Here is a 12,929-nt window from a genome sequence, read left to right as displayed (position 1 = left end):
TTGATTTGTTTGATGTCTTTACATCAAATATAACAAACACATTGTGTTACGACTTAAATCTTTAAGAGTTCTCGATCTCAAAAACCAAGTGAGAAATTTGTGATCAAAGTGCAGCGGAAAATTATAAGAAGAATATTTCAAGAGGAGAAAAAGAAACAAATATGAGAAAAGAATACTATCTAACAGTCCAAGTCCAAGACAAAGAGCCAAATTAAAAAATACAATTAAGATTAAAAACTTTCACAAAACTTTTCATATATGCCCCATTAAAAATGTGAATTCAGCCTATATAGCAACTGAATTCTCCTAGAAGCTAAAGAATTAACAAAAATCAGTTTTTGTAAATAACAGAAAACATAATCAAAATAATATAGAAACCCCACAATAATATCTAGTCCAAGTGCATTGGTTGCCTCTATTTAGGGATCGTAACACCTTGTTACAACAAACAAACGAGATTATTGGCTCCAGTATCAACAATTCAAATCTGTTTTAATATATATATATATATATATATATATATGGGTTTTTGGTACTTTGATATATGTGCCTTCTAATAACATATGTAATGTAACCATATGAAGATTACAAAAACAGGAAATCAATGAAAACACTTTGGAACAGTTGTTGAGTAACTAATATAAATACAATTCTTCTGACCACAGCAAAGGTGCAGTATTTATATTTAACATTTGGTAGGGTGTAAGCAGTTCAAATAATTGTGCTTCAACCCTGTCTCATTACATTTTTACATAACTATGTATTGTATTGTATAGATGATGGTTCTACAATCTTTTTGACTCCAAGTTCTGTCAATGTAGAACCGACCAATCATTTCTTTTTGCTCATATTTATTTACATGCTATATCTTCTTCAACACTAAATAAATCAGTGCTTTAGCAGCATGGCCTCCATCTTTTTTCTTCGAGCAGCATGCTTTAGTTTTTCAAGAGCAACAAGTCCAACTTGCCTCACTCTTTCTCTAGACAACCCTATCCTGGAGATCAATAATAGATAATTGTAAATGTTGATGATGATGATGATATGATAAGTAGGAACAACTTATGGAGAGATTTCAGGCAAGAAGACTTTTAACTTCTTCAAGAGTTTGGATTATAGGCGACAAAAAGAATGAAACCTGTAAAACAAATACCAACCTTTTACTAATATCCTCCCAGGTAAGACATTTATTGTCAAGTCCAAAATAGAGACGGATAATCTCCCTCTCCCTCTCCCTTAGTGTTGTATTAATTAGCTTTTCTACTTCATCCTGAAAAATTACCATCTCTGTCAGATTCTTCAATTATCTGTCTGAGATTAATGATTATCTGCTCTAAGATAACATTCTTCTACTACTAATCTAATAAAAGTTGAAACAGTATTGAATTTCCACACTAAATTTACCTTGAGAGCCCATTTATCTATTCTGTTCCATGGGATGTTATCCGGTTGATTATCTGCAATATACTGGAGGTAAATGACAAAAATTAATTTTAATGAACTTAAAACTTGGGTTTAGGGTTAGGGTTTAGGGAGAAAGAATCAGAAGTTAAATGGAAACATTTACACATACGCTATGAAGTGTTTCTCCTCGAAGACCATTTATTGAGGGGAATGCCTGTCTGTCGAGTGACAAGAGTTTACTACTCGCCTGCAAAAGAAGAGATGTATGTTGCTAAGCAAAAAAATTAAAATCATGGAACAAAAAAAATAGAATATTAACTACCTCTGTCGCATTCCTCACTTTCTTTTGAGACATGTTCAGGTATGCTGCAATTTCCTGAAAAAAATTAATTAATTCTTAATACAGGAAATCTTAAGTTGTTTTAAGATAAGTTTGAAAAAAATGCATAAATATAATGGTATTAAATATCATTCCAAACTCGTCATCAATCACTAATAACCGCATCGAAATTATAATACACAATATTATATACTCAGGAAAATAACTAGAATCCAGAGAAAACCATCACCTATCTAGTTGATATCCATAAGTTCATATATTTCTTTCCTTTCTTATTGTCACATCTCAATACATAAATCATCCCCACCTTAAAATTCTCTTCTACCAGTTAGTATACAATTTAGTTGTGCAACTAATATTGATATCAAACGCCACATTATGGGACAGGAATAACACAGAATGTACTTCCATAGGTAATTAAGATATATGTCATTTACATGCATAAAAAATGGCAAATAAAAATGTTAGCTCCAAATGAATGGATTGGAGCAATTTCTTTAACCTCTGCTCCCATGACTACATTCCTCATTTAAACTATCACGATACAGAGATTTGAACTTACATCAATAGATGGAACAATGCCTTTCTCTGTTAATTTTGTCTTTGCACTGCGTATCAAACCAATCCTTTCATATAAATAAGTAGGCAATCTTAATGTTCTAGAGTTCTCAACTAATACCCTTGAAACACCCTGCAAGAAGAGACATGTCAGAAAGTAAAATTTAATAAAGATATTAAATTCATATCATTTTACATGATTTTTGCATGTATTTAGATGTGAAATTCTTATTATACTGTTCACAAGTATTTTATTATATTTCTTTAAAAATATTCATCATGAACTTAATATTTAAGCAAATTAAATCTGATTTGGTCAAGTAGAACTGCAAGAACTATTCATCTAAAACTGTTTCAAAATCAAGTTGCATAAAATTAGATTTGGGATAATGTCAAGAGTAAAAAATGAGGTTGTACACTAACTTGTCTAAGGGAGATCGTAGAGGAGAATAACCCTAGTTAATTACTAAATAACTACCAAAGGCCAGTGTAACCGATGTAAGGCAGCAGTTAAGCCAAGTCTTATATAGTATAGACTAGACAGTTGGTTAAAATTTAATAGCTGAAGTCTATACTCTCACATTTGTTAATACTAAGTGTAGAATTATCTCTCTCATGCTTGGTATTGGTACAACTTACTTACACTCGATATGTTGTTTCGTTTATATTCAACACATTTCTTGTTGTTAGTTCTTTATTTTTATTGTACTCAATATCCTTTATTTATCACATTTCTAGTGTAAATCACAAGTCAATATTAGAATAATATAATCACTCTTCACTCTCAAAATCTCTTCTACACTAAGTCGCATCTTATTATCTTGGTCTCATCTCCTCTGCTTCTATACATGTTAGAGATAAACCTAACATCCTAGTTAGGGATGACATTGATATGAAGAGAATCCAGAAATGGGGTTAAGAGGAATCTTCGATAAGTTTCCACATATTTTAACACTATTCATAAACTCTAATAATTCTATTAAGTGTATTATACTAATTCTTCTAACTATTCTTGATTCTCGTGGACTATGCCCATAACTAATCATTTTGATTCTCTTGGATTAAGCCCATAACCAGCCAATTACAAATTTTACCCACTATATTAACTACAAAAACTTAACCATGTATCAAATTTCTTCTGCATAAAAACATTATTGTCCTCAGTGAGAGGAAATCATCAACTTAACTAAAAATTTTTAAAAGAAACAAAAGAAAATACATTTTCTTCCTTTTATTCTTGCTGGCTCAAGCCTTTTCTTTTTTTCCTTGCCCTTGAAGTCTTGTAATGAGTAAATCATGAGAATACACAATAACATATATGGGGTAGAATGTAGGGAAGAACAGCCCTAGACACTATGTAACTCACTCTCAGCAACTAGGGCAAGTCCTATATAGATTAAAAGTGCAGTTAATTAGAAGCATAAATTAAATGGTTGAATGTCTAGATCCCTCCCCTTTCAAACTTAGTCTCATCTTCTTCTCTTGGTCTCATCTCCTCTCTCTCTAGTTTTATACTTGTTACAACCGTCTTCTTTTAGTTTAGGTCTGGCTAATTCTAGCCTTAAAAGTTCTGCATCCCAGCTTTTAAGATCATCTATAACATTATTGTAAAGTCTTATTGCATTTGAATATCCTATCAAATATTAGTAAGCATTGGAGAATCAGTTAAAGTTTATTCTAAATTACACTTACAAAGTAAAGGAGCAGTAGTATGAGTTTTATGTATCATCCAAGAAATAAGCCTAAGTTTAAAAAATCGTTCTCTAGACTTTGCCTAGATGCTATGCAATGAATCATTTAAATTAACTAGGGTCTTTTCCATAATTATGCAAATAACATGCTATTAATTGTTCATACTGCAAGGACATTATAAACACCTGACGTATCCACCAATAAACATAAGTAGAAATCTTGAACCCCTTAGAAGCATCAAACTTCTCAATTCCACGAAGTAGTCCAACCAAGCCACCCTACAATGTCCATGAAATATGAGATTTGTCAAAACATAACAGATAAAAGCAAAAACCAATGAAGATGGATACTGAAATCCTAAAATCTTTGAATAGGAACTAACCTGGACAAGGTCATCCATTTCAGCACCCATGTTGTCATATTTCTTAGCAATAGAAATGACTAGACGAATATTACTCATTGCCAGCTTTTCTCTTGCTAAAGAGCACTCTATCCATTTTGATTGCAGTTCAGCACGAGAAATCATTAGGGAAGTAGCAAGTTGCTCTTCAGATGGCTCACATCCTAATCTTTCCTTCAACCTATATGCAATCAGAAAAAACTATAGTGTTTTCACATCTTTCAATTTCTTTACTGAGGATAGCTGAAATGCGATGACAGACACAAAAAGTATATAGTCACAAATGTAAGTAATTTTCTAATTCAGGAAACCATGGTCATTGTTGCAAGTCATAAATGTCGCGGTCGTCGGGACTCCAAGAAATCAAACCAAGACTCTTTACATAAAAATTGTATTCAACAAGAATTGAAGATAGAGGATAGAGAGGTAGAAGAACAAGAGATGAAGAGAGGCACATTAAGAAGATAGGTTAGGAAGAATGCCCGAGATTCAATATAGGAGGAGAAGTGATTACACCCATTAGCCAACCTCTATTATTAGAAAAGGTTTATATAATTACCTCTCTTACATTCATTATTATTCCAGTAACTACTTAACTGTTTTATTTACTACTATACATCGCTATATTGTCCTCTACCTTAGTTACCATGTGACCCTGGCACATGACACAAGAAACCTATTCCCACATGGTTCAGTATCTTTTTCCTTCCTTTACACTATTCGGAAGGGCGCATATTTAAAAACTCTATATAAGTTAACTAAGTTAGCATCAAAGACATATATATAAGGATGCAACAGATTTTTCACCTGGAAAGAACACCACTACAATGACTAAATACAGGAATACTTTCTAAAGATTTGCTAAATACTAGAAGAGGTAAAAATGTATTAAATAAGGCCAAATAAGAGTAGCATCACACATATTTGACTAGCTATGGAAGCAATGCAGATGTTATATCGAAGGCAGGTCCTAAACAAAAACATAAACAACAGTAACATCAAATGTAGTTACCTTAACTTCTGTTGTTCCAAGTAAATCTCAATTTTAATTATTTTTGATAGTTGAACTACTTCTGGATGAGTGAGCAACTCTTCACTTATTACTCCCTTCACATACCCTTTCAAACGTTTCTTAAGCAACTCTGGATCAATGTCGGACCTCAACTGATTTACACTAGGTTGCATTATAGAACTGTTTTGTTTTTTTCTTCTCACAATTGCTCTGCGTTGCCGAGCATATGTCCCTGAAGAAGTAATCTGCCCCTTCCTGGAAGTTCTTTCTCTCGTAGTCTCTAGCACACATCCCTCGCGAGAAAGATTCCATTGCTTTTCTAGCATAGACTTCTGTAACAAAAGTAGAGCCTCCAGGGAATATTCAGGATCCCCGATGTCCTTCCTTAAGTTGTCCATTCTTTGGAAAAACGTCTCTGCACTTGAAGCTTCTGAAGCAGTGGCAACATGTTCTTTAAGAGCTTTGATGGACTGCAACTGGCGATTGGATAAGAAGCTAGTGTCATTATAAGATGACTTCTTTGACCGGATAACATTTCTAGATATAGCCTGACAGTGTGGCGACCCGTATTGGCTGCTGCAGGATAGCTTTTCTGTGTGGTCTGAATAATAATAAGAGGAACTCAGGAGCCTTTTCCCAGCACTAAGTCCAATAACTGCAGCAGCAGTCATCATATGGCTTCCTATCGTTAATGCTATACCATTACACGTGCCTAACAAAAACATGGGAATGCATTAAATTAGAAAATGAGTCATCCCAGAACTAAATATATGTATATTATCAACAGTATTGATTACACTCCATGATTGCTGATAACCATAACTAATTAAAATGATCAATATTATATCCAAAGTAAAGTACTGGGAGAGAATTGAAACATGATACAAAAATTGCAAATAACAGTAAGACAGAGAGCATAATGAATCGTTAAGCAATAACAATAAGTTCTCTATGAAAGAAGAAAAAGACAGACAAAATGTAACTGCTTCAAAGAAGTTAATAATAATGAACAACTAAACGATGAGCAATTAAATTGAAGATGAAAGCATAGGAAACGAGAAAGATTCAATTTTTTCAGTAATCACCATATGTATAAGAAAAAATGTGCATTGACTGTAGGGAATAAACTGAAGTGATACTTACCTGAATGTGTTGAAAAGCACGGACGGGACGACTGAAAGAAGGAAGGGATTGGAAAGGTCGAAAGAGGATGCTGAGCAGCGATTGAACCAAAAGTGTAATCAAATAAAGAAAATTGTGGAGTGGTAGAGAAGCGTAATTGCATATATGTTGGTAGTTTCTGGATGGGTTTGGAAGCTGAGGTAGTGACACTGCCAAAGGAAGAGAAGAGATTCAGATGAAACCATTGGCTGGAATCGAGATATTTTGGTATTAACTAGTGTCAAGTGGTTCACCGCCTTCCAAATGTCTCTACCACGTGCATAACTTCAACAAACAGCCATTGATGTGATTTTTTTTCTTTGTTTTTCTTATAAAAATCTTAATGACCATTTTTGGGAAATGACTCGGCGATAATGTTGTAAAAATGATATTTTCGACATGTACAAAGTACAAAATACACATTCGCGTCACGCGAAGTATGTATTTTTGTTAGGGGTGTTCATCGGTTCGATTTTCGGGTAATTCGAGTTTTCGGTTCGGGTAATTCAAATTTTTATTTATTTAAACAAATTTGAATACCGAATCGATTTGAAAAAATTTGAATTCGATTTATTCGAATTGGGTTCAAATTCGGTAGGATATTCGATTTAGACCATATATTAAACATCACTTACCCATAAAATATTTTTTTTAAAAGAGTTAACAAAATAAATAAGTTGTTAAAGAAATTTTATTTATTTAAATTATAAAAAAAATATAAATCACGCAAACTAAGTTTAGTGACTCACCGTTGATATTCGGCAATTGAACGACAGAAGTAAACAATGTTGACAACGACAATATATGACGGTTAAGAGGTATTGATGACAATAGTGATATTACTAGTGAAATAGCTAGATATGTGAAAACTTTAAATACTACTACTTCATTTTTTTCTTTTGAATAGGAGCACAAATACCAGAAGGTGGACGACTAGAAAAGGGGAAAAGAAACGAGGGTGTTAGGATCGGCTTCAACAATAAAAGGGGGGGTTAAATATTGTTGAGTTAATTATCACTTTTAATTTGATTTTAATCCTGTTAGAGATGAAACTTTGTTTCTATTCTTCACAAATTGTCGCAAGCTCTTGAACGGATTCAAGTACGGAAATGTTTGCTAGATTTGAAACAGCAGATGCAAGAATGTCAGGTGCAGAAATGAAATAACACAAGAGTTTTATGGATGTTCCGAGATAAAACTCCTACGTCATCCCTTCTTTTGTTTTTAGAAGAATTTCACTAGAAAGCTTTGATTTGTATAGCGCGTACACAAACTCAGTCAGAACTCAAGACTTAACAGCAGCCTGTTCTGAACTTCTAGTTATCACTTTGTGGAATAGACAACGTTTTATTCAACTAACAATACTAAAAATACACTCAGGTAGAACAGTAAATTATCTCTCAGCTTTATGTAGTGATTTTACATAATACACTTAGAGAGAGATCAAAGAGATAAGCAATTCAAGCGTAATTTTGACCGAGAGTATATCGCAAAAGACCAGAAAGCGTGAAGAATAATTCACCGTTGTACTTTACTACTCTTTATATCTTTAAATCGTAGTAACGGTCGAATTTGATTCTTGGATAAGTGGTAGTTTTCGTTTAATGTACTCCATGTGCATGGGATCGTACGAAGAAATATATTCGTTGGATCGTGGCGTATCGAATTGTACTATGGAATATTCGGTAGATCGTAGTGTACTGGAAGGTACAACGCGGACTAGTGGAATAATAGCGTACGTGGCAGATAAACATTTGTCAAATTAAGATGACTTGGCAGTCTGCTGATAATGAACGTTGATGTTCGTTATGCTGATGAGCTATGCAAATAAGCAAACACTTTTCAGACGGCTGCTGAAACAAGGCTACTATTTACGCTTCTTCAGAAGGCTGCTGAAACAAGGCGTCTGCTCGCGCTTCTTTAGATTGCTGCTGAAGAAATGCGTCTGCTCGTGCTTTTTCAGACTACCACCGAAGCAAGACGTCTGCTCGCATTTCTTTAAACTGCTGCTGAAGCAAGGCATCTGCTCGCGCTTCTCGAGATGTACCTGCGCATAGACATTTGTACAACTTAGTTTTGTTCATGAACACATCATTAAAACTATATCGTGTTGATTAAACTTATTTTTATTCACCTAAGTTCATTTTAATCAATTAAGTGCATTTATCTTATTTCAACTTAATTAATTATTTCTCTTTTAATTAATTTTATATTTTTCATTATTTAATTTAATCTAACAGAGGGATTGTGGATTTATTGAATTATTTGGCTGGATATTAGGGATATAGTAAGATGCCATAATTTAATATATAATATGTAATAAATTATATAATATATAATAAAAATTGAATTCGGTTTCCGAGTTGAAACCTAAACTCGAAAACCAAACTGAAAACCATATTTGAATTCGAATTAGTTTAAAATTCGATTCGAAAACAGAAAATATAATTCAAATTTGATTAATTCGAATTTGGTGAATATGAATTCGGTCGGATATTCGGTGAATATGAATTCGGTCGGATATTCGGATTAGACTTTGTTAAAAATTAAAATTAACTTAAGCGGCCAACGATTACAGTGTTTTGAATATTTAAATTAAATAATCAAAATGGAGAAATTGTTAGATAAATTAGATAATTAATTAGTAAGTAATTAATTATCTAAAAAACTTAACCAAATTCATCATTTGTGTAGGATAAAAAGAAACCAGAAAGGCAAGAAGTTCGGTTATATCAAAATCGGAAATGTAGAAATCGGTAAAACCGCAACCGGTAGTTTATTCCATCGGTTTTTACTCCTTCGGTTTTACAAATCGACATTATGTTCGGCTATCTACCAAAGAGGAGCAACCGGTTATATGTTCAGTCCAACAATGAAAATCGGTTTTACCGCTTAGCCCGATTGACCGGTGTTATAAAGACGGAACAAATCAGTCTTATCTAATCGACTTTATATTCGGCTATTTATACAAGAAACGAAACTAGTAGTGGATCGACTCGGTAGTAAAAAACGGTTTTACCGCTCAATCAACTGGCCGATAAACTTATTAGTTATATTCTATGAAACGGAACCGGTAATATCTTCGGTTTTATAAAGACGGCACAACCGGTAGCTTGTCCGGTAGTTTATTTGATAAAATCTTCGGCTCTTATACAAGACACGTAATCGGTTATTTGACTAGTTTGTACCCTAGGAAGTGGAATCGGTAATATCCATTCAACGGTAACTTGACCGGTTATTTACAAAAAGGCTAAATCGGTAATATAATTGGTAGTTTGACCGGTCAAATTCAAGAAGCGGAACCGGTTTTATGCTAAGACAATTTTACACTATGAGCAGCCGTTAGTTTCCCTTTTAGCAATTTCGGTAATTACAGAAGAGAGCCTTCACATGATCAGACTGTATTATTGCCATTTTAATACAAGTCTAATGAAACCTTTTGGGAAATAGAAGCCTAGTAAAGAAGATCAGATTACCATTTTGGTATTAGTCCAATATAGTCTACTTGAAGCAGATATTTGTCACACTATTCAAGATAGCCAAATCATTAGAAGACAAATTTCCATGATGATCTGTTCCTCAAAAATCGTTAACCCAATTAATGGACATGTTGACTTATTAGCAAACAAGATCAGAGGATATTTAAAGAATGTACTACAACAATCCTCAACCAATCAGATCCAAGAAACGTTATACTATCAAAGAAATATATCCGTTGAAGAAGAAGAATATGACCGTTGTCATATTCCTATTTAAGCGAACTCAGCTCAACCGGAAAAATCACATGTTTAAACCTTTTAAACATTTTACGAACTGATAACTTAGCCAGAACCTTCAAACCATCTTTGCGATAATAACTGTTCAAGCTTTCAAACCTATTCACGTTCACATATTGCTTAACCTTTAAAACCATTGTGTGTTACAATTTCACGTGTATTACAAGTTCATCTATTATCTGTGAGTGGTGAGTGTTGTAAGTTGACAAAATTTGTTTCTTTTTCAATAGAGTGAGTTTAGTAAGAAGTCGAAAACGAGCAGTAAATAAGCCTCGGGTGTTCGACGTAAATACTGTAAACTGTTTGAATATTCTGAGTGAATATCCTTCTCAAAGATCTGCTCATCAGTCGGAGTGGGAGTAGGAGAGGTCGCGCGGTTGGTCGACCTGGAGGGTATCCCAGAGGGTGTTCTTTCTGTGTCGGTTGATTAACTAACCGATTTATCAACCGCCGACTTCTTTTCTTTCTTCTCCTTTTCCTTGGTTTCTTTAACCTTAGGCTTCTTAGCCTTCGGTTCAGTTTCTTTTGGTGCCCTCTCTCTTGGTGCCTTCCCAGTTTTTACTAGGCTTTTCCCAATATTGACAGAATTTATAATTTTGGAGTTGGAGAGAGGAATACCTGATCCAGTTGGGATCTGAAGGTGTTGCAAGATCTTGTCAATCTGCATGGCGTAGCCCAGAGACCGGTCCTTCTTTTCGGCCACCATTTCACATATATTCTCAAATAATACACTGGCCCAGTCGATTTTGTTGCCGCGAATGATGTCGGTCATCATCTTAAACTTGGGTCGAGTTAGATTATCGAAATTACCTCCTTTCCCTTGAAGGGATTTGGAGACGATGTCGCATAGCCATCGGTATTCGAACTTCAGCGAGCTTTTCTTCCCGGTGAACTCCACCAGTTCATCCGAATTTGAGATTATATTCTGAAACTCCACAACGTCTTCTTCCGGTAAATTTGTCAGAAAGTCGTGCCCCTTAGTGGGCAGACGAAGGGCTTCGGTGAATGTCTCCTCCGATAGCTGAAACTGTTACTACCCACCATTGAATAAATAACCCTTTTCTTGAGACTGGAGTTCTTGAAGAACGCCTTAACTTCCTCCTGATAGACCACAAACGGTCCGTTCCAGAAGGATTCCAGACCAGAGTGTTTCACCAAATCCATCACCTTCTTGATTTCTGCAATTCCGTTGTCGATGGTGTCCTTGAAATCAACCTGCACTATGTGAATGAAGAGTGCACTATCACGTCCCATATTGAGATTTAGAAAAGATCTTTAAGGATGTAGAGTAAATTGAAAGAAAGAATAGTTAAAATGCAAGATAGAGAGTAAGCGTGATTGAATAATGAATAGGCAGACCATTATATATGAAGTGGTTGTGACGGTTACCTAACTGAACTGTCACGTTCTTTTGGGAAAAGGTGCCAAAGTTACTGCGGTAACTTTTGGCGGTAAATGCGGATGATAAAGAATGGGCGGTAAACTTGTTTGATGGTAAGTTTAAGCGGTAAATTTGAAATGAGACGAATTGAAGTGCACCGGATTTAAATTCAGCCGAATAATGATGAACCAAAGAATAATGAACCGAAAATTGATGAACCAAAATGAAATAATGCACGTTCATTTTAAGTAAAACGGTTTCTTTTTCAAAAGAAATACAAGCATAGTCCGGTTAGATAGAGCAACCGGTCGTACATCAAAATGACCAGCTGTAAATAAAAATGGCTAAATTAAAAAAAAATCCTAAGGCCTAGATTCTAGTCTCTAGATCCACCTTTTCAACGATTCTTCGGTTAGGATGTTGGCCGAAGTGACTAGGGTTCCCGGTCCAAGATCTGAGATTAAAATGATAGTGCAAATGTACCAGCTAATCTGAGGCGCATAGCCGACCCTTCTTCTAGGGGTTTCGATCATCTTCTTCAAGTTGTTGAAGATGAGGGAAACCCAGATGATGGGCGTGTTGTAGGCTATTGCAACCATCATTTCATACACCTGCCGAGTGTTATTGATTCGTCATATGACCTAAGATGGATCATTGAATGATATCGTGGAAGATTTCGAAATAGGGGGCAAGGTCGGATTTGAGACCGTGATAGTTGACTAGATTGAACGTGTTGGAGAATATATGTGAACACTCCTCATGGGCCGATATGGGAATAGAGGGAAAATCCGAAAAGCCTTCGGATGGCAATTCGAAGAGTTCGGCAAACGATTCTTCAGAGACTATGAAGGGTAATTGTTGCACGAAAACGATAATTCTTCCATCTTCCAGAATAGTGGCATGATCGAAGAAATCGAGTACTTCCGAGTCCAAAATGGAGTCGGATCCTTCCAAAAACTTCCTTAGACCGGAGTTAACAAGGGGTTCAAAGATGATTCCTCTTACTCCAGAAGTTAGAACCGAATCGAAATCAATGATTAGAGATGATCGAAGGTTTGAGTTCATCTTGAGTGCTTTGAGAGAAAGAGGTTTTAATCTAGAGAGAGACAAAAGATGTTGTGATTTTTGTTTGTGATGAAGAGTTTCTTAAATAGTTGAACGGTTTTGAAAGCATTTATTATCTTCATTTATTGAAAAGATTTATC

At 34.8% G+C, this 12,929-nt stretch overlaps 1 protein-coding gene across 1 annotated transcript; it reads right to left on the bottom strand.

The window, feature by feature from the left end:
- Nucleotides 1-597: 597 nt before the first annotated feature.
- Nucleotides 598-6,726, bottom strand: LOC124933805 (RNA polymerase sigma factor sigA-like). The gene is made up of 10 exons (XM_047474248.1): nucleotides 6,550-6,726; nucleotides 5,407-6,118; nucleotides 4,377-4,575; nucleotides 4,180-4,272; nucleotides 2,307-2,435; nucleotides 1,727-1,780; nucleotides 1,574-1,651; nucleotides 1,405-1,467; nucleotides 1,158-1,270; nucleotides 598-997 (listed from the first exon to the last, which is right to left on the bottom strand). The coding sequence occupies exons 1-10, from the start codon at nucleotides 6,689-6,691 to the stop codon at nucleotides 889-891; spliced, it is 1,692 nt and encodes a 563-aa protein (XP_047330204.1). The 5' UTR covers nucleotides 6,692-6,726; the 3' UTR covers nucleotides 598-888.
- Nucleotides 6,727-12,929: the final 6,203 nt, after the last annotated feature.

This window comes from Impatiens glandulifera, chromosome 4 (genome assembly GCF_907164915.1).
Source record: "Impatiens glandulifera chromosome 4, dImpGla2.1, whole genome shotgun sequence".
In the NCBI taxonomy this organism is placed as follows: Eukaryota; Viridiplantae; Streptophyta; class Magnoliopsida; order Ericales; family Balsaminaceae; genus Impatiens; species Impatiens glandulifera.
Note: the sequence above shows the minus strand (reverse complement) of the source record. Positions and strands in the feature narration are given on the sequence as shown.

Bases quoted from the DNA above. Each gene is read 5' to 3' on its own strand.
- LOC124933805 (XM_047474248.1), bottom strand. From the start codon at position 6,691: ATGCAATTACGCTTCTCTACCACTCCACAATTTTCTTTATTTGATTAC. The intron at 1,781-2,306 runs GTAAGTTCAAAT...AATTTTTTTCAG, and splicing joins GCATTGTTCCATCTATTGAT to GAAATTGCAGCATACCTGAA. The intron at 1,652-1,726 runs GTAGTTAATATT...CTTCTTTTGCAG, and splicing joins AAGTGAGGAATGCGACAGAG to GCGAGTAGTAAACTCTTGTC.